At 41.2% G+C, this 26,370-nt stretch overlaps 1 protein-coding gene across 4 annotated transcripts in view; it reads right to left on the bottom strand.

The window, feature by feature from the left end:
- ARHGAP10 (Rho GTPase activating protein 10) overlaps window positions 1–26,370 on the bottom strand; it is a 321,716-nt gene that overhangs the window by 233,695 nt on the left and 61,651 nt on the right. For 3 of the 4 annotated variants that reach the window (XM_053901202.1, XM_053901200.1, XM_053901201.1), the window contains exons 2-3: window positions 7,364–7,459; window positions 7,229–7,290 (exon numbers count right to left, since the gene is read on the bottom strand). In XM_053901202.1, the coding sequence (XP_053757177.1) occupies window positions 7,229–7,290; window positions 7,364–7,459 (158 nt within the window). Of the gene's footprint in view, window positions 1–7,228; window positions 7,291–7,363; window positions 7,460–9,673; window positions 9,720–26,370 lie in introns of those variants that run through there. The other variant, XM_053901204.1, reaches the window with a different exon arrangement.

A 26,370-nucleotide genomic window follows, 5' to 3' on the forward strand; every position in this document is an offset into this window, starting at 1 on the left:
GGAAACGGCATATAAAAGCTGAGGTTTTTAAAGTCTGTTTTATTTTAACCTCCTGGTAAACAGAAAGTCATCAAAAACCAATTTGTAGTGTTTCCAACTTTCAGACATCTCTAGCTCCAAGGTCAGGAGGTTCCAATTTAAGCATGCTTCACAATAACCTGGAGGGGTTATTAAAACACAGACTGATGGGCTGTACCCCAGAGTTTCTGATTCAGTAGGTTTAGGGTGGGGTCCGAGAGTTAGCATATCCAGCATGGTCCCAGGTGATGCTGATGCTGCTGGACCAGAGACCTAGCTTTGGGAACCACCGTCCTATGGTACTTAAGACAAAAATAGCATGAAAATTTCTCCCAAAAGATAAAAGATACTTAGTTCATTTTAACCAACACACGTCATTTTAAAAGTATCAGGAAATACTTTTGAAAGAAAAAAAACAGGAAGTTTTAGAGCAAAAATCAGTATCAAAAACCCCAAAAGAGCTAGAAATCACTTAAGATACTTGACACAATGAAAGACCAATGAAGAAGGAGTGATGCAAATTGGCAAGCACTGAGGAAACATCCACTGTGTCTTGCCTGGAACCACCTAAGCTATTGACAAAAGCCTTTGGTACTGAGAAGCCCAGTGGCTTCTTTATTGGGGCATAAGCTCAGGGCAAATCACCTAACAAGTGTTCCCTATCCTGGTGTTTTCACAAAAGTGAAATCTGTGGTGGAGAAAAACATGAGGAGGAGGAAGGAAAAGGGGGAGGAGGAGGAAGGAAAAGGGGGAGGAGGAGGGGGGTAGCAGGAGAAGGAGGAGGGAGAGGAGGGGGAGGAGGAGGAAGAGGCAGAGGAGGAGGGGGAGGAGAAGAGCAGGGGGAGGAGGGGGAGGAGGAGTAAAAGCAGGAGGGGGAGCGGGAGGGGGAGGAGTTCTCAAAAGCCTACAGAGTCTAAAATAATTGATTAAAACAGGTTTGATATACCATATAAAATATTTTTATAGTCAGATGAAACTTTATAAAGGCACAATCTTCCCAGTGGTTTGAATACCTTAGGTACTCATCACATTTCAGGAAGTCATAAGTAATGCTAAACACAAATTAAGTAACAGTAAAATTCTGAACAGAACAGGGTCATCTTGCTCAAGTAGGGAAAGGATGCAGCTGGTGGACAAGATGTCTCTTCACTGTTTGGCAGCCCAGTCAGCACCCAGTCCTCTCTGGATGAGAGGGAGGTACCTTTTGTGCACCATCTGGCAAGTTCTGCCTTCTCTCTCAAGGCATCCCCTCTTCCCTGAAGCTTTCCTCAACCTCTGGGCCTCACGCAACTGCCCTGATTGCCCAAAATACTGAGAAACTGAGCAGTCGTGTTCAGGAAAAGGACAAAAAAAAGAAAAAGTTATGATAAAAGCATATAGAGAGGTAAATCCAATAGTAAGGGTTTTTAAAAGAACATCATAAACGCTGCAGCAATATTTTAAAAGCCCTTAAATTCTTGGACAGCTGCCCACCTCAGATCAGTACGCCATGTCCTGCCATGCCAGAGAGAACATCTCCAGAATTCTGGCAGTGAAACACCACACAGTACTTTCCTCAGAGAACATGCACAGAAGTGAGCTCAGCAATTCTGGCCACAAACAGCACTCAGCTCCCAACTGGAGTTGGTCAATTTCAGTCAAGGCTGGCAAAATGATCAATAAAAAGTACTCACTTGAAAACACTATCCAAAAAAAGTCAGTATTGGCCTTTTAAAGGGCATGACACATTCATTCACAGAAATTTCATGCAGGGGCCGGGGGGAGACACTCTGCCTTCCTGACCAGCCTTCTTTCCAGTTCCCTCCCCAACAATTGGCTTTAACAGCTATGCAGCTAGACACTGGTGGGAAATAACACAAACAGATACCTTCTTCTTTCCCAAATTCTGTCTGCCCGGAAGAAACTAGTGCTTCACTTCTATCTTTGCTTACTTGGATAACCCCTACTCATCTGTCAACTGAGGTCTGAAAGGACATCTCTACTACGCCTTCCCTAAATTCCCCATTAACTCTGTTACCACAAAGCATGCTTTGTGTAATCTCTCCCAATGGACGGCTAACTACGCAAAGGTAGGAACTATGCCTTTATCTTTATAGCACTTGGCACAGTGTATGGGCACACACAGTATTTGTTGAACTATTTATATCTAAGCCTATTGAGGTATACAGATTAGTCATGTGTGTATACATATTCCTGATGGCTCACAACCAACAAAGAACTTGTTCCTTATTGTTGAGCTTCCAGTCTGATGACTTTATTCCTAAAACCCAACATCCTATTTTAACATTTATTTAAAAAATGGAAAGCTTTTTAAAAAGTTTTTTTTTTTTTCACCCTGGTCCTTGCCTTCTAAAACACAGATCAAAATATTTTTTCACATTTTAATGACTCAGTCTTAATTATGAACATCTAATTATTACAGTGCAACATTTAATTTAGGACTTCAGAAAACACTCATTGTTTTTGGTTTTTTGGGTTTTTTTTTTTTTTTAACATTTATTTATTTTTGAGAGAGAGAGACAGAGCACGAGTGGGGGGAGGGGCAGAGAGAGAGGGAGACACAAAATCCGAAGCAGGCTTCAGGCTCTGAGCTGTCAGCACAGAGCCCGACACAGGACTCAAACTCACAAAGCATGAGATCATGACCTGAGCCGGAACCAAGTGTCAGATGCTTAACCAACTGAGCCACAAAGGTGTCCCAACACTAACTGTTTTTAAAGATTAAGCGACCACTAAGATTTTGCTAAATTCTTAGAACCAAGTTTAGAATATTTCAACCTCTATGTTAGAGTTGTGATTTTGCATTCCTTTTTCTTAATACGTAGCTTTTTGCTGCTGATGTGTAATAATTGTAAGTGAAACAAGAGTTTTTAAAAATTTCCCAGAATGCACTGGCTTCTATTTTAGCTACTTAAAGACTTTCCTCATCTGTATGTCACGTGTTGGAGAGGTATGAACTTGTTAAACCACACAAAGGTCCTCCTTTGTGTCTCTGCTCCACAAACTCCAGCTCAAACACAACTTGTTCCACAAAGTCCTTCCTGATAAGCACAGACTTAACCTCTCCCTACTCCATGAAACCCCACCTAACTTTGTGTTATCACAGGAGAATAGACTTTTTGTAAGTTTATTTATTTGGGGGGGGGGGGGGCGCACACAAGTGGGAGAGGGGCAGACAGAATCCCAAGCAGGCTTCACACTGTCAGCGCAGAGCCTCACTTGGGGCTCGAAGTCGCAAACCGTGAGATTATGAGCTGAGCAGAAATCAAGAGTCAGATGCTTAACTGACTGAACCACCATGTGCCCCAGTAGAATATATTTTAATTCATTTTTTACCAGTTATTCTCCAAGGCCATACTGAGCACTTCCTAGGGGAGGTATCTTTTCTTATTCAAAAGTTTAAGGCTAGTGTCTAGTAAGGCATCAAAGTTTTTTTTACTAAGTGTTCAAAGTTATTTAAAACAAAGGTAGCTAGGGGCGCCTGGGTGGCCCAGTCGGTTGAGCATGCGACTTCAGCTCAGGTCATGATCTCATGGTTTGTGGGTTTGAGCCCCACGTTGGGGTCTGTGCTGACAGCTCAGAGCCTGGAGACGGCTTCAGATTCTGTGTCTCCCTCTGTCTCTGCCCCTCCCCTGCTCTCTCTCTCTCTCTCTCCCTCTCTCTCAAAAATAAATAAACACTAAAATTTAAAAAATTAATTAATTAAAAAAATTTTAAAAAGGTAGCTGTGATTCCATGCAATTTTCATGGTTACAAAAAAGTGAGACCCCTGATGATGGAGATTAGACAGAAAGACCCAAAGAACACCAATATGGGTTAAATACTAAACATTTTCATTTTTATTATTAATTTTGTTATTATAACTCATTGATAACTCAGGAAGTAATACTATTTTAAAGGTCTTTTAAGGCTAATAGAAAAGTATCAGAAATTCTTATTAAGGGGAAAAAGGAAGAAAAACCTACAGATTAAAAGAGACTTAGAAACTTATCTATCAAATGCAATGTGTTTGGATCCAGATTAAACCAAACCAACTGCTGTGGGGGAGGGCAGACTTTAAATGAGTATCAGAAAATGTTGAATATAGCCTAATTCCTTGTAATATTAAGAAATGACGATTTGCTTGTCTTTAGGTGTGTGAAGGACACTGTGGATCAGGAAGAGAGTTAACCTTTTAGAGCTCTGTAGTAGCATATTTATGCATGAAAATATGATAATGGGCTTTCTATCAAATTGTGGGGGCATGGGAGTGAGGAGTGAGAAGTATAGGAGAAACAAGATTGGCTGTGTGGCAATGGTTACTGAAGCTGGATACTGAGTACATGTAGTTTAATTATATTTTTCTTGGGGCGCCTGGGTGGCTCAGTCGGTTAAGCAGCCGACTTCGGCTCAGGTCATGATCTCACGGTCCGTGGGTTCGAGCCCCGCATCAGGCTCTGTGCTGACGGCTCAGAGCCTGGAGCCTGTTTCAGATTCTGTGTCTCCCTCTTTCTCTGACCCTCCCCTGTTCATGCTCTCTGTCTCAAACATAAATAAATGTTAAAAAAAAATTTTTTTAAAAATCGTATTTTTCTCTCTACTTTTTGTACATGCTCAAACTTTTCCAAACTAAAAAGCTTTAAAAAAAAAAAAAAAAAAAAGCACGAGGTGTCCTTTTAATTCTATGGTTGGTCATAGCTGCTCCCCACCCCCCACCACCAAACTGCCTTCTGGCTTTGAATAGTTTCCTGCTATGCAGGAGTCGCTGTTCCCACAAATGTGTTATAACATACTGTCCCATTCCTCCCTGAGGTTCCAGCCTTATACAGACAACATCCTATTTCTACTTCTACCCTGTACCAGAAACCCAGCCCCATCATCCCCATCCTATCTAAAAGACCCTATCAACCCCCAACACAGCTGAAGATTACACCAAGATGCCAGCTATTAATAGCTCTGAGAACCACACTATCTGCATCTGACAGCCTGGAGCTAAGACCACATTCCAGTTTTTTGACCTAGTCAGTGCATCTCAAAGAACACAAAACAGGCTGTGTTTTGGACATCAAGAAATAGGAATAGGACATCAAGACAGGAAGTAGTCACACAGTATTTTGGTGGTGATAAAATCCAGCACGGGTCCACCTAACACTCTTCCCCTAAATGTCAGGATGCCTCACATAGTTCTCAGCTGTACAGGCCTCCCCTCACCACCCTACATAGAGGAGTACCCTGCCCTACTCTCTGACTCTTTGGCTACTAACTTTCCTTCACTTTGATTTTTTTTGTTTTTGTTTGTTTGTTTGTTTGTTTGTTTTTAGGTTTATTCATTTATTTTGAGAGAGAGCGAGAACGCACAAGTTGGGGAGGGGCAGAGAGAGAGAGGGACAGAGAGAGAATCCCAAGCGGGCCCTAAGATGACAACAGAGAGCCTGAAGCAGGGCTCGAACTCACAACCCACAAGATCATGACCTGAGCTGAAGTCGGATGCTTAACTGAGCTGCCAAAGGCCCCTCTTTATTTGATTTTGTAGGACTTACGCTACCTGACCTATAGTACATGTTTATTTATCACCTTCCCTTCCTAGAATGCAACTTCCATGAGGAAGCTTGCTTGGTTTTCCTTTGTGTGCTCAGATTCTAAACAGTAATTGAAACACTCAGAGATCAAATGTATATTTGCTGAAAGCTCAGGATCCCAGGAGAAATACAACTAAATACCAAAGAGGGCTGGGAACAAAAAAGTTGATACTATTAAATACATAAACTGAGTACACACACTTCCATCACTACCCACACACCCACATGTAGTACAAAGGTGATAGCATTATTTTTATCCACTATCACATTTAGACTTCCTTAAATGGCTGAAAAATTAGTGACTCGGGATCACACAAATAATGGCTGAAGATGTCAGTCTGTGCCAGAAAAACCTAACAAGACCACAGTACCTTCACATGCCCTCTACAGTATTCACAATATAAACAAATCATCTCAGGATATAGGGTACAATGCAAATTATATTGGGGTTTTTAGAAGCCATATGGCACTGTCACTTTTAAATCAAAATCAATGTCCTCCCACTACTTCTTCGCCTACTGCAACTACACTAGACAGAAATCCCACCACCGCCACCACCAAAGAGATTAATTACAGTAACATCTAGGAAGCTGACCAAAATGGTGGGTGATTCAGAGTGCCTGGTTCTGGCTCTACCTCTCAGCTACCATGTGATCTTGGGCAAGGTACTATGGCTCAGTTTCAAGTGTAAAATAGGGAACAACAAAAGAGTCTCTATCATAGGTTGATCATAGGGTTGATATCCCTGTACCAGACACACACTAAAGGCTAACTATCTTAGTTATCATGTTCAATATTATTATTATAAGCACTTCTGAACCAACTGGTACATTTATACTTTAACGTAATTCTAAGTAGGATTCATCCTCAAGGATACAAAAAAAGCCAGTTTGTCATTTTTTTTTAACGCCTGTAAAATCTGGTGAGAATAGATAATATATAATAATCTGGGAGCAATTCTCCTATAAATCTGTATTGAAGGAATGAATCACAGACATTAGGAAAGAAGCTTTTAAGAAAAGTGAAATTATTACTCAATACCCTCAAAATCCATTGCTGAGCTTTTTGTTAAATAAAATCATCCACTCAATGCACTCGGCATACAGCATCAAGCATGTGGAGAGCACCCAATGGAACGTACTTATTATTCTTACTGTTGTGATCATGAACCTCAAGGCAAAGAGGGATTCTAAGGACTTCCTGGCCCAAATTCTCTCCCTCCACACAGCCTAAAAATCTATAAAATTATGATTCAGACTCTAACATTGCTCTGCTGTCCCTCTGCCTCTACATAAGCTTTTCTGCCTTGATCTTCTAGTTACATCAATGTTCCGCCTGAGACTCAATTTAAATGAAAGTGCTCCACTGCTAACAAAAATCTAGAAAGCACTGCTATAGTCCAACCCACTACTTTATGGATAAAGAAACCGGGCCCTGGTCTAGAGGTCCAGCAACTTGTCTAAGATCTCACCACAGTCAGCACCACTGTGGAACTAGAAATCCAGGCTCTTGAAACCTCATCCAGGGCTCTCCACTGCTAAGTGTTACTTCATCCGCAGATAAATGCATCAAAACTTCTACCAGAACCAGCATCTAGACCCAGATTTTCTCTGCTTGAAGTTCAAGTTACTAATTCACATCCCGCAACTCACCATAATTTCTCTCTGTTCTTCCAGATTCTTCAAAAAATTAGAAAATTCACGTAAGGAAGCATCTATAAAGAGAAAGTTACGATTATTTCGTAGCCAAAGCAAAGGAGAATAAACCAAAACCTCACTGTTACATACCTATGCAGCGTTCATCATCTGTCTCTGCGTCACCGATGAACTCAAATTTAAAGTCTCGGAGTGAATGTGCAAACTTCCGCTGGGCTGCTGAAAGACCTAGAAAGAAAGATTTAATGATTACCTGGGGCCTTGTTTTCAGTCCAGGCTTAGAAGAAATGTATTCATCCTAAGGTCACTAGAGCTGTAGGGCTCTTCGCCCAACCCAAGAGGAGGCACAACCCAACTCCTTTGCCAAGGGGCCCATCACCCTCAACCTGGCATGCTCTGGGATGCTTCTGTCTTCCCTTCTACACTCTGGCACGGAACAGGTGCTGGAGACATGTTTACTCCCTCCCCCACCCTCTTCTTCCTCAGAGATATAACTGCTTCACATTGTTCCCCAAAGCTCTTTCTCTTTATCTGCTCACTCAGGTCAGAACTTGCCCGATTCAAAAGTTCAGGCTATGATTAGGAATACATACACCTGATGGTATCTCCCAGCGCTGGAGGAGAACTGGCTGAATGCCACGGTTTCAAATATAAAAATATCAAAGCTCAAAGTCAGCCGGCCAGATGCCCTTAACTGACTGGCAAACTGCAGCCAGAGAAGCACAGAAGTATCAAAGAGTTTTCATAGAAAACAGCATCAGGAGGTAGCTAAAGGCCAAGCTTAAATGATGGAAAGAATTCATTCTGCAAAGACCTACACATTCTTATCTTTTTTTATTGGAAATTAATAGAAAATAGTAGAAAACTACATTGCAGTATCATTTACGATAGCCAAGATACGGAAGCAACCTAAATGCCCATCGGTAGAAGAACAGATCAAGAAAATGTGGTATGTATACACAATGGGATATTACCCAGCCATAAAAAAGGAAGGAAATCTTGCCATTTGTGACAACATGGAGAAATCTAGAGGGCATTATGTAACATGAAATAAGTCAGACAGAGGAAGACAAATACCATATGATTTCATTTATGTGTGGAATCTAAAAAACCAAACAAAAAGCAAAACAGAAACAGACTCATAGATACACAGAATAAAGTGATGATAGCCCAAGGGAAGGGGGTTGGGAGAAGGATGAAATAGATGAAGGGAATTAAGAAGTACAATCTTCCAATGATGAAATAAGTAAGACCGAGGAATGTAAAGTACAGCATAGGCAATGTAGTCAATAACATTGTAGTAATTTTGTATGGTGACAGCTAGTAACTAGGTGTATTGTAGTGACCATTTCATAATGCATATAAATACCGAATCACTATGTTGATACTAATACAGTTATTCCTCAATTAAAAAAATTAAATAAAGGGAAGTATATACAAAGATAGAAAAAATAAGAAAATGATGGAAAATTCTACTTCGAAAATAGGGTAACATTTATTTTATGGGCCATAGCACATGCTGTGTATATCTCATTCAATACTCTTATATAAAATAAAGATTATCTTCATTTTACAGTGGGGTGCTAAAGCTCAGAGATGTTAAACAATTTACACAGTTGCACAGCTACTACAACAGCAAAGGCTCGATTCTATTCCAGAGCTATTTGCACAAAGCTATGCCCTGGCCCTGGATACAATCCTGCCACCGGTCTAAAGCACCTTTTAAGAAGCTGTTCCCTGACTCCCACACCGTGAATATCGACAGACTGTGTTAAAGTTTCATGTCAAGCAGATTAAGAAGTTGAAAAAAATAAAACACAATCTATAACTGCTGGCCAGAGTACTCACACAAAAGATAAATGTAGACAAGAAAGAGAAGCCAAGAATGTCAAAACTGAGGGCTGTTTTTAATGAGATAGTAGAAGCAATTTTCTCTTTTAGTCATTGACGAAACAAGGAATAAAAGCAAAAGATTCTTATTTTTACATTATAAAATGCTACCTGATTTTTTTTTTCTTTTACCAACTCTTTACCTCAAATCATTAAGTACAAAGCTCCCCAATACCCTCCTGGACAAGCTGCTTTCTCTCACTTCCCAAACTTTCTGACAATGCTCCCCAGCTCTTTCAGCTACTGTCATGGTTTGGTTTTGCTTCTTAATTTTCTTAACAGACTATTATTTTTTAGATAAATTTTAGATTCCCAGCAAAACTGGGCAGAAGGTACAGAGACACCCGGCCCCCACACGTGCATAGCCTCCCTCATTATCAACATCTCTCGTTATCGCAGCTTTTCAAACGTCATTCTTCCTCTAATTCATGTTTAGTTCGCTGTTCTCAAATCCTTTTTCTCTTTAAAATAAAAAACAAACTGAAAGACCAAAATGCAAAAGGTAAAAACCACAACACCTTCAGAGGATGATACAAGATTATAGCTTCTTACCCTTAGCATATGGAACAAAAGCACACACCATAATGTAAAATGTGATGGACTGCAAGCATGGTGACAATTCTCCACCTGTCCCTGTAGGCACCTCTTTTCAATGTGGACTCTGCGGCTCCTCCAGCAATAGGTAGAGTCTCTCTTCCCACACCTTGAATGTAGGCTGGCCTTAGAGCCAGCAGGATGTGGTGAAAGTAACACTGTGCCAATTGAGAACCTCCATCTCACGAAATTTTGTATACCTCTACTCGACTCTCTTAGAACCCTCTGGCTTCTGTGTGAACAAGCCCAAGCTAGCCTGCTAGTTGGTGAAAGACTAGTGGCCCAGTGTCCCCACCCACCCCCCCCCCCGCCCTCCCCCAACTTACTGCCCCATGGGTCAGGCAGCCAACCTGCAGAAGCAAAGCTTTCCTGCCCTTTATGAAGGAGGTAATCCAGATGAACTTGAGTCCAAACTAAAATAAATAAATGGCTGCTGTTTAAGCCACTACGTTTGGGGATGATTTGTTACAAGGCAACAGATAAATTAATACAGAAAGGTTAGTAAAATTTGACTGTGTTAAACTTGAAAAATGCTTAAGACATTAAAAAAATGAAGATAAGCACACACCCAGGAGATGTAAGTAACAGCTATAGATCAATGAAGGCAGAAATTCTAATAAAAAAAAAAACTCAACAAAACACTTCAACAGGCCCTTCACAAAAGGAACTGAAGGAAATCTAAATGGCCTATAACCACATGAAAAGGGTGCTCAGACTCATTAGTGGTAATGAAAATGAAAAGCTCAACATACCTCAATACACTTACCAGACTGGCAAAAATTAGTCTGGTAAGTCCAGGTGTTGGTGTAATTCTGTGTTTGGAGCAACACAAATCCTCGCATACTGTTAGGTAAGAGTAAAAATTGGTACACTTACTCTTTAAGTACTTTGGCATTTTCTAGTAAACTTGATGATACCCTACAACCCCAAAATTGTCCTTCTAGATAAATTCCCAAGAAAAACTCTTACACATGTGCACTTGTAGACATATACTAGAAAACCCATAACAGAATGATCATAATAATAGCAAAAACTGGCAAAAACAAATACCAAGTAACAACAGAACTGAAAATTATATTACATTCATACACCACAGAGTAAAAATAACTATCAATTCACAAGTCAACACACATGAATCTCACAACTTGGACAGAAAGAAGCAAGTCACACAGAAAAAATGCACACAGTATGATTCTCTCATAGAAAGTTCAAAATAAGCTACACTAAACTATATTCTGGGTTGCATATATAGGTCACAAAATTATAGAAAAGCAAGGAAATCATTATCTCAAAAGTCACACAATGTTTACCACTGGAGGCAAAGGAGAGCAATGCAAAGGGACGAAGGGATTGAAGGGATTTTAGCTCATAACCTAGGGGTGAGTCTACAGATAGATACTTGCTTTAACATTCTTCTTTAAAGTGTACGTTTGTTTCATTTTTGCCATAATTTCACAATTAAAAATAAAATCTTTAAAACCATAAAAGAGTAAAACCTAGCAATTTAGTCCATTCCAAAGTAACTTATTTTCCGTCGTCATCCAGGCAAACATATAATTATTCTCCAAGGTTTAACCACACTGGTGTGCTCTGGGTCACACATGCCAAACTCACTCCAGTCTGACACCCTTAAAATTGCTACTCCCTCACCTGAAACACTCTTCCCCTACCCCCACCCTCACCAGGCTGGTTCTCAACCCTGACGGCTCAGTCCATCTGTCTCTGATGGAGCCATCCTCCCTACCATCCTCTCCAAAACAAGGTCACCCGTGGTCCTTAATCCCTGTCTATTCTAATGCTGCTTTATCCTCCTCATAGCACTTATTATCTGAAACTATCTTACATAGTCAGAACTCACTCAGGATTATCTATTTTCCCACTGTACAATATCATGTCATGTCCCTGAAGCAGTAACTGACAGTCTTGTGTGTCACTATATCCCTGAAACAGGGACCACAACAGGATTTTTCTTTTGTATCTCATGCACCTACTTCCAGATGTTAATAGTGTGTGCATTTATTACCATTGTTAATAACTTTATTCCATTTTACTAACGTTTGCTTTGTCGGTTCTCAACAGGGGCGTGTACATTGGTTCCACTTATGTGTATATATGTGTTTATATGTGTATATTTACTTATTTATACATTATACCCATTTTATATAGATTATTTATATAATATGTACAAACATTGGCATAAGTTATATTTTTCCCCTCTGGAGCTGTTTCCTGCGGTATTTGATCCAAATCACTAGGTCGAAATATACTTTGAAGACCATGTTTCATATGGTCATGGCAGGAGGCTCTCTAGAAAGTAAAAAACTTAATCTATCAATTTTTTAAATATTTCATAATACCTAATTTCATTCTGGCTTAAAATGTTTATAACAGCAGATTAAATTTGGGTTCATTTGCACAGCCAATATGATATTTCTCCCTGGGTAAAAAGCATGCTTTTCTCTCATTAAGTGCTAAGTATTGTAGTTACGTTAAAACTTTATTTTAAATACATACATATTTTTAATGTTTATTTTTTTGATAAAGCAAGCAAGCAGGGGAGGGGCAGGGAGACAAGGAGATAGAGGATATGAAGCGGGCTCTTCGCTGACAGCAGCGACCACGATGTGGGGCTCAAACTCACAAACCACAAGATCATGCCCTAAGCTGAAGTCACACATTCAGCCGACTAAGCCACCCAGGTGCCCCAATACTTTATTTTAGAATAAATCATTTTTCTTTCTGTTGACTTTTTTCTGGTGTTATTAGAATTCATGAGGCAAAATTTTTATTGTTTAAAAATTTGACCACACCAAACTCCATTCCATTTAAGAATCACAAATGTATCATGTTTATTTAGTATATTCTAAATGTATTTATTCTCCCATACAGTTTATACCTCCATAGACATCTTCTGCCTTTTCAAACATATATGAAATCATGAGATAGCTCACTATATTTAGTACAGTCCATTAAAGAAGCACAAAGATGTTTTATGCAAAGGATAATGTTTTCCTCTTTCGGGTATCACTGCACATAAATCTCAACCAGTCTTTAGTTTTCAAGTTACAAAAGCTAGCAACATTCCTCTATTGGGGGAAGATGGTGAGGGGCCCACTGGATGGGAATGCCTTTACTGAGTGCCTACTCTTTGTTAAATGACTTACAAATATTACTTCATTTACTCCTTATCATCAGCCTGGAGAGTAGGTGTTGGTGTCACTTTTTTTAAGTTTACTTTATTTTTGAGAGAGAGAGGGAGAGAGAGAGGGAGAGAGAGAAAGCATGTGCAAAAGTGCAAGTGGGGAAGGGGCAGAGAGCAAGGAAGACAGAGAATCCCAAGTAGGTTCCAAGATGCCAGTGCAGAGCCTGATGCAGGGCTTGAACCCATGAACCTTGAGATCATGACCCAAGCTGAAACCAAGAGTTGGACACTTAACCAAGTGAGCCATCCAGGTGCCCCTGGTGTCACATTATTTTACAAATGGGTTAAGTAGGTTCAGAGACAGGTTAGTGACTTGATCAAGGTCACAGACCTCTTTAGACTGCTAGTAATAAGTCCTGGAGGCAAAGGATCCCTTCCCTAGTCTCTCAAGCTTCTACCAATGTCCCTTCCATTACATCATTCCGACTTTCAGAAGACAGAACATTATTCTCTTGTCCAGATCTCACCCAATTATCTGAACAGCTCTAATGCAGATTCTAACTAAATGGAAAACTCACAATCACGTGGCTCCATGCCCCCATCCTTTCCTGTCTACTAATTCCTCACTACTGTGAATGAAATACCTTCAAGGTGTGAAAGAAAATAAAGCACAACTAATGTAAAAGAATTCATGTGATTTGCACTCTTTCAAATGAACCTGGGCTCAGAGTCGCCCAGACTAGAATTTTTAGGTCTTCAATCCACAGACAAATAGGAAGAAGCAGAGGCATATAACTCTTCCCAGGGCTAAGAGCAGTGTGAGAGATGAGGAGTTACATTTGAGATCTCATGAATTTGAGATATAGCACACGTAGGGATCCAATCACAGTTAAAAGCCTCCAGACACTGGCCCAAATTGCCAAAGCTCACCCTTGCTGATGATACAGATGAGAAAACTATCTTTTGCAGAATGCCCACCTATTAACCAGTTTTCAGTTATGACCGTGAACTCTGAGTCACATACAGGCACTTCGAAGGAGGCGAATGGGAAAACTCTCTGTTCGACTGCTCTACCTGACCCAGCCTGGCTCTGGTAATAAGGTCATAACCACTATCTCCAGCAACTCCCCACACTGTCAACAGAAGCATGAATGGGGACGCCTAAGGAAATGTGGCATGTCCTCTAATTCTGGGCTTGAGAAGAAAAATGAAACAGCAAACAAATGTGCCTTTCTTACTCATTAAATTTGAAATATAAGACTCTGCACAAGCCATATCGATGCTAAAGCCTTTTTTCAAATAGGCAAACTGCACCTAGATGTTCACATTCCTTTGCATGTAGAGACCCAAGTAACTAGTTTATCAAATATGCAAAAGCTCTGCCAAGAGAAGGTCTGCCACCCATTCTGCACATCAAAACACGTACCAAAATTCTTCAGTGTTTTATTTAGAGAGGAACAGGGTACAGACTCTAAGAACTTCATATCTTTCATGCCAGATTCATGCCAAGGAAATAATGCCGATGTTAACCCAACTCAACTTGGAAATGAAACAAAATTCCTCTAGATCTGTAAACTGGCTTCATATTTTCCTTCTGTTTTCCAGATTTACAAAACTGGCAGCAGCACTACATACTAAAAAAGCCTCTCTATAGGAGTCAAATAAGAAGGTAAATGACTCTCTTTGTAGATTTTTTAAAATAATGCAAACATCTCACAAATCCAAAATGCAGCCCTGAAGGCCAAATCACAGGCTGTTCCAGCAACAGCTCAAGGGCCAGCCTGGTCTCTGGAACTGTTACATTAAGACATTCCTGGCCCTAACTCTCCAATTCCAGCCCAACTGGAGTGTCTATGTAGTAAGGTCTTCTTAATCGTAGGAAAAGCACCATCTAAAGTCACTAGAATATTCTAGACCTAAATTGACAAATTTATGGAGTCGAGGAAAATAAGGTGAGTCCACAATGATGCATGTGCCTCAGGAAAAAAATGCACAAACTTGGAGTGTAAGACTCAAGACCCAACATGGCACATTAACAGACAGCCAGATTCTGTTAGCCAAAATAATTACAAAGAGAGTACTTTCAAAGGAAGGGATCTGAACACTGCAAAGAATCCCACAGGCAGGTCCACACTGGAGACCACCACCCCAATCTTCGCTACACCTTCTTCCAAGCTTCAACTGCACTGCACACATTCAGCAGTGCAAAGGGTCTATTCGGGCTAGGTTCTGTGTACAGAGAGAGTACCTGTCACTGAGCAGAGATTGCTAGCGATCACCCAGCCTACCAGTTTTCAAACTGTCTTGGGCCACAGAATTGGTTGTTCAAAGAAAATCTTATAGTGAGAACGGAACAATTAGTTGACACTTAAATGTATCTGCTGCTGCTGTAACTAATCACTATAAATGTAGTGGCTTACAACACCACAAATTTATTATCTTATAAATAAGGAAGATTTTTGGAACCTTTGGCCTGGACGTCAGAAGGCCAAAACGGGTCTCACGGGGATGCATTTCTTCTGGAGGCTCGAGGCGAACACTGTTCCCTTGCCTTCTCGAGGCTCTACAGGTGCCCAAATTCCTTGGCTCACAGCCACCATCCCCCAGTCACATCATTCTGACCTCCTGTCACACAGCTTCTTGGACTCTTAAAGACCACCATCCTAACCAAGGATAATCTCACCACCACAAGGCCTTTCATCTCATCTGCAAAGTCCCTTCTGTCATGTAAAATAACATACTCACAAGTTCCAGGAATAGGAAGAGACCTCTTTGGAGGGCCATTAATCTGCCTACCATACCTTATAATGTCAGGTACTCTCCTGACCACTTTACATTTATTGATTCCTTTAAGTTGTCCTTCATCCCATCTGCCTTCATCTCATTCCTATACTTCCAGGAATCCAAGTGGCCAGAATTCCAGTGTTCCTTTCTCAGCGTCCCCGTTCTTCATTCTACACATCCACATTCTACTCATTTACCCAAACATTTGCCAGGCACAGTGTTCTAGACACAGAGCATACTGCAACAAATAAATCACACCAACTGGAGTGAGAGTGGGTGACAGGCCAAAGTGAGAGGGGGGAAGTAGAAAGGGAATAGAGAAGGCAAATAATAAAACATAAATTACATAGGACATTGGTAAACAGGTAAGAGCCATGGAGAAAACTGAAGAAAGGTTAGGAAAATGGGAACATCTGGGGAGAGCCTGAACAGATCTGAGCAGATGGCACAGAAAAGATGGTATCGAAGCAAAGACTTGAATGATGCAAGAAGCAAGCCACATGGATAACTGCAGAGGAGACTTTCCAGACAGAGGGCACAGTCATGAACAGACCTGGTGTAGGACAGCAAAAGGCTAGTACTGCTGATGCTGACTGAGGTGGGGCAGCAGAGGGGGGGGGGGGGGGACAGACAGAGCAAAAGGCAAGAAAGTCAAAGACAATGGGAAGCAGTTCAGAAAGGACCTGAGCATCTATTACAAGCAAGAGGGGGAGCTTCTGGAGGGGTCTGAGAAGGGACATGATCGAGTATTTAACAGCATCACTCTGGATGCTGTGTCAAGAACACATGGAAGATGGACAAGAGGGGAAAAGGGAAAACAAGTTAGGAGGCTACTGCCCGATCCAAACAAGAGATGATGGTACTTCTTTAAAGAATTTCTGGAAACTGTGCCAACAACTGATAAGATTTCAGGGTCTCAACCTAATGAGTTGAGGGGCCCACGTGCAAAAACATCCCCAAGGATAGCAATCACCTTCAAAACTTCTTGGCTTCAAAGTGAAGAAAGTCTGATTTGTAAGTGCTCAACATCAGTAGAGCATTTTCATTGCCCCGTGTTAGGAGTTCAATTGTGGCCCACCCCCGCCCAGTTTACATAGTACAGTCCTAACCCTCCAGATCTCAGAATGTGATCTTACTTAGGGAGTCTTTACAAGTATAATCAAGTTAAAGTGGGGTTACTGGGGGCGGGAGGGGGGGCCCTAATCCAGCATGACAGGTGTCCTTACAGAAGGGCAAAGTTCGAACACAAACACACACACAAAGGGAAGACAAGGTGGCGAGGCAAGGAACAAAACGTCCATCTACAAGCTAGAGAGGAACGCCTGGAACAGAGGCTTTCCTCACAGCCCTCAGAAAGAACTAACCCTGCTCACGCCTCGATTTTGGACTCCCAGCCTCCAGGGCAGTAAGACAATAAATTCCTGTTGTGTAAGCCACCCAATCCAGTCTGTGGAAGTTTGTCATGGCAGCCCTAGCAAACTAATACATGATTCTTTTTTTTCTCTTTTTAGAAAAATAAGGTAGCCTTGGGGTTAAAATACAGGCATGAAAACACTACTGGCAAGGATTGTTTTTACAGATCAGGGATGTAAACTCAATGACAAAGCAATATTATCCAAACATTCTGGTACTGAATATAGTAACTTGGCATTCAAACTGGTTTACCAAAATGTTCTAAGAAAGAGGAGATAAAAAGAAAAACAAAACCATAGAGAGGGGATAATGTCAAGACAAGCTACCGTGTTAACCACAGTATATGCTTAAGGCCCAAAGTAAATACTAGTAAGGACTGAGGTGTCAGGTGTTCATCTGGCTAATGAATGTGAGCTTTCCCGCCCTTTTGCCATTGGAGTATCACCATTTCACAGCACAAACGAGAAACTTAGCTGCCAACCAAAGAAAGCCAAGAGTTACTATGTGCCTCTCCTTTCTCTCAAATGCTTTAATATTTATTCCCTTTAAAATAATTTTTCTAACATTTTTTTTTGAGACAAAGAGAGACAGAGCATGAGTGGGGAGGGGCAGAGAGAGAGAGAGAGAGAGAGACATAGAATCTGAAGCAGGCTCCAGGCCCTGAGCTGTAAGCACAGAGCCTGATGTGGGGCTTGAACCCACGAGCTGTGAGATCATGACCTGAGCTGAAGTCACACTTACCCAACTGAGCCACCCAGGCATCCAAAATAGTTCTTCTTAAAGTAAAACAAGACTCAGTCTAAGGAGGGGCTAAAACCTCTGTTTTTGTGTGTCCCAAGATAAACCAGGATCACAACAGCTGAAAGAAATGCCACAAGAAATGCCCCAGGACTTGCATCTATCATTCACTCAGCACAGTCCAACGTGCCATATAACACACCAAGATGTGACAGTTGTCCTAAAAGGTCTGTGACCTCTAATGGAGAGAGGTCACCATCACATCACATCTGGCATATGAACTGAGGGGTCCAGATTACACACTCCACAGGAGTCCAATGGAAGACAAACTCAAAACAAAACAAAACAAAACAAAACACACGTTGAAGTCATCAGGAAAACACAGCATGCATGGAATGTGGGGCCTGAATAAGGGCCCAAAAACATAAGCTAAATTTATATCACTGTAAACCACAGAGAAGACCTTTGAGGCATTGGGAACAAAATGAGGGAAATCCTTCAGAAGTGAGAATGAGAAAGACTATATATACTACACAACTTATATAAACTAGGGCCTTCTGAATACAAGAAACGAAGACTCAAATAATGAGAATACAATCAGAAAGAACTCAGAAAAGAAAAGCAAACAATGTGTGTCACAACAGAGAACTTGTGGCATAGCCCAACCAACCTGGGATCTTCTTTCTGGACCACCGCCATCAACGCAACTTGGATTCTGAGTGTTTACTTTTTTCTCTCTCTCACTTTCAACTGCTCTGTTTTCTTTTATTTTGTATCAATTCTTGCTGTCAGAACCGCTGCTTACTCAGAAGGTTTGCTGCCATGTCACTGACTGGTGGCGCCCTTTCACTGTCCTTGTATCAATTATGTCATTCTTTCAGCTGGAGCTCTTAACTGCTTTTCCCTTATTTCCCAAATTAAAATTCTTAAGAGAATCAAACAGGTCCAGTTCATTTTTTTTTTCCCCCACAGAAGGCCATGAAAGAAGGAGCTTCTAGTATCCCACCCTAACCAAATCAGCCAGCTCAGAAAGATGAGAGAAGGGAGGTCACGAGGTCCTCAGAGAACTTTCTCCTCAGCAGAGGCTATGAGCAAAGCCATTTTTCCTTACAGGAACTGTGAAGTAGTTAGCAAATGCCAAAAGAGACAACTTGGGCCCAAAGCCAACGAGTAAAATGCACCCTTTTAAAGGCCAAAATAATTTCTGAAGACTTGACTATATCATAAAATTCCATAAAACGCCCCTAAAGGCAGAAACTAATCTATCTAGAAGACTGAAACAGGCAGGGCCTCAGTCTATGAGAAGGGCCATTTTAACACGAGGAATTACGTTCAACATAAGGAGTTTGAACACTCATATTTGACTAGAAAATGGTTTCACATCCAGTGCTTCCAAATGGTTTAAATGTGTGCAATGACCATCTGACACTTATTTAGCACTATGTATGCACTGGTCACTCCAAGGAAGTCCTCTGCGTATATTAGTTCATTACCCAATTAGGTAAGCCTTTTTTCCACTGTATTTTAGAGACAAGCACCAGGATACACAAAGGGACCACACTGTGTTAGATGGTGGAGCAAAGATTTGAACCTCGAAGCCAGCTTTCCATCTAAATGGTCACAATATGCTGTCTTCCCACAAGGAAAACTGCACAGGCCATAGGTGGGCCACAATTTCCTTACAATGTCCTTATAAAATGTATGTAAATCATCCAAATCTCTTGATTTTGTGGAAGTGTTAGAAGAGAGGTCAAGAATTTTCTTAAAAGGTTTTGTGGGCATCTGTAAACAATGCATGGAGGGCAAGCTGGCCTTTGCCCCTATAATCATGCCTGAAGGAGCTCGCTGGGGGACCCACACCATTCCTGGGAGGTAAATGGCTTTGGCCTCTTTGGGATCTACGAGTCAAACTTTGACCACATCAGAGGCACGGACACTGAGAAGCTCTGTGACCAGGGGGAAGCAAGGACCGGGAGCTTCTGGACAGGGTCCTACAGGATGGGCTGGAGGTGAAGCAGCTCCAACGGTGGAATTTCTACCAATACCACTGCAAGCAGGGAATGTGGGGCACACAGCTGGAAAGGCTCGCCCACGGAGGGACCTTGAGAAGGTGATCCCTCCCAGTCCCTGGCTGCAGTTATGTGGTGGTAGCTGAAGGCCAGGCGCTAAGCCTGGTCCTTGGGGACCCAACAGGGCTTATCACAGGGGCACAGCCACCACCTGTGCCTGGCTACCGTCTCCTTAATGCCCCTCCACAGAGAGGCAGCCTTCACAGCTGGTTTGGGCCCAGGCTTGGTCTCTACACTCTGTGCAATGATTTCTGTGAAATTTTGCCATAGCGATGACATTGTTTTCAGGATATCCGAGAGTTCTATCTGTTCCGTCTTTTATTCAGAATGAAATAAAAAAATTATTTTTGGTTCTAGGGAAAAAAAAAAAAAAGCTTTTTTGGACAGCCCCTAGGAAAGCAAAGTTGCCCAGGAAGAAGGACAAGAAAGGTATGCTGAGGAGCTCACAGCCAACAGGAAGAAGGAAAGAGAGTAAACTTGGAAAAGCTGCTCTTAGAAAAACAAGTACCACCTGGGCAGTGAGGTCCATGAGGTCTGCTTCTTGGTTCCAGGCTTCCTCAAGGGCAAGGTCAACATATACCAGGATCCCAGCAGAATCAACACAATCCAAGCCTCTTATAAGGGGCATATGGACACAGGTCTGGGCCTCCTGAAAACTAGCCGTATTCAAAGAGGAAAGAGGTGGGGCGCCTGGGTGGCTCAGTCGGTTGGGCGGCTGACTTCGGCTCAGGTCATGATCTCTCAGTCCGTGAGGTCGAGCCCCGCATCGGGCTCTGTGCTGACAGCTCAGAGCCTGGAGCCTGTTTCAGATTCTGTGTCTCCCTCTCTCTGACCCTCCCCTGTTCATGCTCTGTCTCTCTCTGTCTCAAAAATAAATAAACGTTAAAAAAAATTTAAAAAAAAAAAAAAACAAAGAGGAAAGAGGTGTTATATAAATAAATAAGCTACATGGTCAACTTGTAAAATCACTGAAAGCATGAGTCAAGTATGTAAGTGCACATAAGACAGTTGAAAAGTTAAGCAACACCCCCTCGCCAAATCTTAACCAATGATTCTTTTTATGTTCTATTTTTTATGTTCTATGAATTTAGCATAAATTACTTTTATAATCAGGGAAAAAAATAAGTTAAAACCAAAACAAACCAAAAAAGAATGGATGATATCTGATCATTAGAATAGGCTGTGCTGTAAGACAATGTGGCTATGATGGTTAATTTTAGGTATGAACTTGAATGGGCCACAGGATGCCTAAATATCATGTTGTGTTATTATTTCTAGGTGTCTGTGAGTTGCTTCCAGAAGATACTAGCATTTCAGTTGGTAGACTGAGCAAAGCAGATGGCTTTCCCCACTGTCAACTGACATCATCCAACCACTAATAAACACACATTTAAAAAAATTCAAATTCACTAGTAACGAAAGAAAATTTTACATGGCTTTTCACCTGATGGCCCATACTATTTTTAATAATGAATTTCAGTATGTATTTGCAAACATATAGGTAAATAAGCCCTTTTATATATTGGTAGGGGAGAAGAAAATTAAGAAACCTGCAGTCACTGCTGTCACTCCTCTCTTCTTACCCTAAAAGAGGGAAGAACATGAATAACCTGTCACGGCAGGTCTCGATAAAAAAGATAATATATGTGCAATATTTTCAGAGAAAATGCTCAGATGGTTAATATGACTACTATGAACAGCTAAGGTCCCAGTGTGACATACTTTTTACGAAGGAAGGTTAGTTGTTCTTCAGAAAAGCCTCATCACAAAGCTCCTAGCACAGTCATTGAGAGTTAATGACAGTGATGGGTTCTGGTGTCAGACTGACAGGATCACACACTACGGTCCCCATGACCAGCTTCTAGTGACCCTGAGCAGGCGACAACCCTTCCAAGCTCCAGCTTCTTCACCAACAACTTGGGAATAATACTGGATTTTATACAACAAATTGTAGTAAAGGAAAATAATGAATCAAAAGATTACTAAGTTATCCTGTTTGGGTGACAGAATGGCGGAACCATATTTTTTGTAAAGGGGAAGTCAAGAGAGGAAGCCAATGTGAGGTGAAGAAACAACTGAATTTTAGGTATTTCACAAAGTAGCAGATTAACTAAACAGAAATTCTGAAAACAGCTGAAGATAAAAGTCACGGACAGAGATTCTAATCATCACTTCTGTGCTGAGAGGTAACTGAAGTGAATTTTCCTTGTTAGAAGGAAAAAGTGTAGAAAATCTGGAGCTGAAAATAAAGAAGTAAACCATGGTGGACACCCATAAAAGGAGAAGGGGGGGGGGGGTGCAGAAGAAGACAAGACAGAGAAAAGACAGCCCAAAATGAGGTACAAGGGGTGTGCAGAATCGGAGAAGACACAATACTGAGAATGCTCAAAAGTGCCAAATGGTTTGCAAGGCTGGAGATTGGGCAAGAAGTACTTTGACAAATCAACCTGATTCCTCCCTTTCCCTTCACCCACTACACATCCAACTCTACATCCAAAATATCCCATGGATCTGCTCACTTCTCTATCTCCACTGTTAACACAGCCTCTCTGGTCACTCTGCTTCCACTCATTCCCCTTCAACCCAATTCCTACAAGAGCAGCAAAATCTAACTAAAAATATAAATTGGATTTCCTTATTCCCCTGCTTACCGCTTCAATATCATTCTGTTGTATTTAGGATAAAACCCAGACTCCTCACCAAAGGTCTCAAATACCTTGAGTGATTTTGTCTCTGCTCAGCCCTCCAGCCTCATTCATCCCCTAAGCTCACTCAACTCCAGCTTCATCAGCCTCCCTTCCAGTCCTGGGAGAAAAAAAATGCCAAGTCCTCTCCTTCCTTGGGGTCTGTGTACATGCCCTGCCTTCTGCCTGGAATGCCCAAAACTCAAGTACAACCTACACTAGAAGCTACCAGAACCCCATCAAGTCCCAGCAGGACCCCTCTGCCTGCCTTTATAACTGGGCTCCAGTTATCAGATGTATGTATATACAGAAGATGTATGGAGCTGTAGTATATGAAATCCAGTTCCTGATTTCAAATGGTCTGTATTCCAAATCAGTAATAATTGAAAAGGAAACACTAAAACGTAGAAGAAATAATCAGCTATATATTGACTGAAGATACACATGCCCCTAAAAAGCATATTTTCCAGTTTTTTATTACTTTCATTCTCAATTTAAACACATTATTGATGCACCCTTCCCCAACCCAAACTACACACACATAAAAGTAAAAGAGGGGGAAAGCCCTTTATGAACACTTCTGGTCCATTAATAACTTCCAGGCTCCAATTCAAAGGACACTTAGAAAGAGCTCAGCTAACATCCTTCATTCACCAAGTTGTGTTACAGAAAGTAAATGTATCACACACACAGCACAGAAGGAAAGAAAAAGCTGAATCAGAGGTGGAAAGCTTCCAAAAGCAAACACTGGATTTCATTTTCTGCAAGCTGATAAAGCACAGACATTATAAAATTATGATAAATTTTAGCACCTAGAAATCCAAGGATCAAATCTTGTAAGTTGTAAACTTACTGACAGACATCTTCAAATCGAGCCTAAATCATCCCTCAGCACTTGACCATGACTTCATAATACCTGGAAGCAGGTAACAGGTACATGGGAGTTCACTATTCCATTAGCCCAACTTTTTTTCAAAAAGTTATTTCTTTATACTTTCTAATCTTAATCTTTATTTCCTTCATCACAAGTATTTCTATGGTCTAAAGTGCCATGGGTGTACTGTCTTTATTTTCTCTACTCCAACAAGTTTGATATATAACTTCATGTTAAATGTTTTTCTTTTTTACCTGTGTGGCCTCCTTTTTGGATTATGATTTTGATTTTTGTATCTTCTTAGGTAGTCAAATTTTTCCATTTTGAAAAAGCTGCTTCTGTCATTTACTCACTTTAAAAGCACCCACCTATTTACATCCCTCAACATTTTAGAAGAAAATTAAACTGAACATTTCCAATTATTTAAACTTTATTTTTTAAGAAACCTAATTCTGGGGGCACCTGGGTGGCTCAGTCACTTAAGCTTCAGACTCTTAACTTCGACTCAGGTCATGATCTCACGGTTCTATGCTGACAGCACGAAGCCTGCTTGGGATTCTCTCTCTCCCTCTCTCTCTGCCCCTCCCCCACACTCTCGGTCTCAAAATTAATAAATAAGCTTAAAAAAAAAAAAAGAAACCTAACTCTGGCATCTCCGAGTTATTCTGTTCCTTTGTCTCTCTTTCTGTGCATTTTAAACCACAGTCTCACATCATACTTTTTACCTAATACAACCAATCATCCTGTTATTTTTTTCAGGAGGACCTTATTTATCATTTCAGAATTATTCCTAAAAGCAATAAATATCTACTATTCTGTGGAGTGTTTTATATAAAAAATTACCGCTAGACTCTTACTGCAAAGATAACTATTACATGTTCATTTTATAGACAGAGGGGAGGGGAGGAAACAGAGAAGTGAAATTGGTCACACAGCAAAACCAGAAGCAAGCCCAGGTCACCCTGATTCCCAGCTCACGATCTCTTCATTCCTAAATTCTGCTGGCAGAAGTACTTGCTCGCACACTAAGTGGCACCGGGCTACGAGATTTAACTGACATATCAAATGAGTGTAGCACTGCCTTCCCTGGTTTCAAATATACAGAGGCTTGGAAATCTGAGAGCCACACGCCTGAGAGCTGGTAGGTGCCAAAGGAAGGTCTGGGGTGCCCGCAGGCAATGCTACTCAAGGTGCCAGCTCCTGAACTGTGGGTCATAGGGTCCCTGAGAAACAAGGAATTGGGACAAAATGTAAATTAACCGAGTCACTGAGCACACCTGTTTAGTTTGGCTGACTTTTCTTTATAGCAAGACTTCTTGCCTCAAGGAAGTCAACTCCTATTGTAACTAACAGTCTGCAGACTAGCACAGGTCTACAGGCCCCACTTTGAGTAGCACTGACCTACAGCAGCATTTTTCAAAGTACCTAGAGCAGCATTTTTCAGGGTGCCATATGTGACTTAGTGGGTGATAAAATCAGTACAATGAGCTATACCAGCATTTTTTAATAGCAGAGAAGAGAGGAAATAGGGGGCTCTGGTATAGTGAATTGAAGACAGGTAGGGGCATTACTGTAATCTGGTTAGAAACACTTCTGAACAAAACTGGTAGGGGTAGATGAAGATTCAAGTTCAGAAATGTTCCCTTTGCATGTATGGTATTATATGGAGCATAAAAAATATTGATCTTTTTTACAAGCTCGCTTTTATGTTTTTATTTTTTAGGCTTTTTTTTTTTTTTTTTTTTTAAAGAAACAACATTTCCAGCTGAGTAAGAAAACTTGGGGCACTGTGTTTAGCTTGCACTACATTTTAAAGAGACACTGGCAAAACCGAACATCTAAAAAAATGTTATCAGGATGATGAGGATTCTAAAAAGCCTACGAATTAAGACAAAAATCTTGGGGGTGGCGGTGACTGGGTGGCTCAGTCAGTTAAGCATCCACCTTGGGCATAGGTCATGATCTCACGGTTCATGAGTTCGAGCCTCATGTCAGGCTCTGCGCTGACAGTGCAAAGCCTGGAGCCTGTTCTGGATTCTGTGTCTCCCTCTCTCTCGGCCCCTCCCCCGACTCGTGTTCTGTCTCTTCTCTCTCAAAAATAACATTAAAAAAAAAAAAAAGACAAAATCTTAGGACGGTTTCTGAATTGAGGGATATTAACTAGAACGGTTCTTAGACTCAACCCGCGTGGTGTCACGAGACTCATCCCAAAGCCAGTATCGGTAGAAGCTAAAAGGAACAGGTTTGGTTTCAAGTAAAGCAGAACTTGCTAACTAATACAATGTGCTGCCTCACCGGGCAGGCAATTATGAGCCATCACCACTACTTATATGGTAGGGACACCCTGCTGAGGGTGCAACTTCAGTGCAGGGGTCCAAAAAGGTCCTGCCCCATGCTAACATTTTTTTATTCTAAACTAACCAACAGTTGGTGAATTATTTTACTGGCACTAATATTACCTTACCTTTAGCACATAGCTCAAGTACATACAAAAGACAGGTTATAGATTGCCTATACAGGAGTCTTATTATGAGTGACAGGAAAAGTTCTCCAATGCCCAATGTGAAACTCCTCTCTTCGGTACAGAGATTTTACTTTCCAGAAAGACTACATAAGTAAGGAAGATGAAGAAAAAACAAAAGCAGAAAGAGAGGAACTAGTACACCAGGGAAGAAGGGAGGCAGTGACACCCCCTCCTTAGACCCCTTCAGTCGTCTTACCCAAATGACATTAAACAAACTCAGTGTTTAGTCCTACTCACTGGGCCTCACTCTCCCTGTGCCTCAGGGAGTCTCAGGGGAAGAAGTACATACTTCCTATCTCTGATCTCAAAGACTTCTGGCATCAGTTCAGTTCTGACCCTTTTTTCTGTAAAACCCTGGAGACTCCAGAAAAATTACAAATAACCGAATAGTTAACATCTGGGTTTCTCTATTCCTCCAGTTGCGATA

Source organism: Panthera pardus, unplaced genomic scaffold (assembly GCF_024362965.1).
Source record: "Panthera pardus isolate Hobbes unplaced genomic scaffold, ASM2436296v1 HiC_scaffold_13, whole genome shotgun sequence".
Classification (NCBI taxonomy): Eukaryota; Metazoa; Chordata; class Mammalia; order Carnivora; family Felidae; genus Panthera; species Panthera pardus.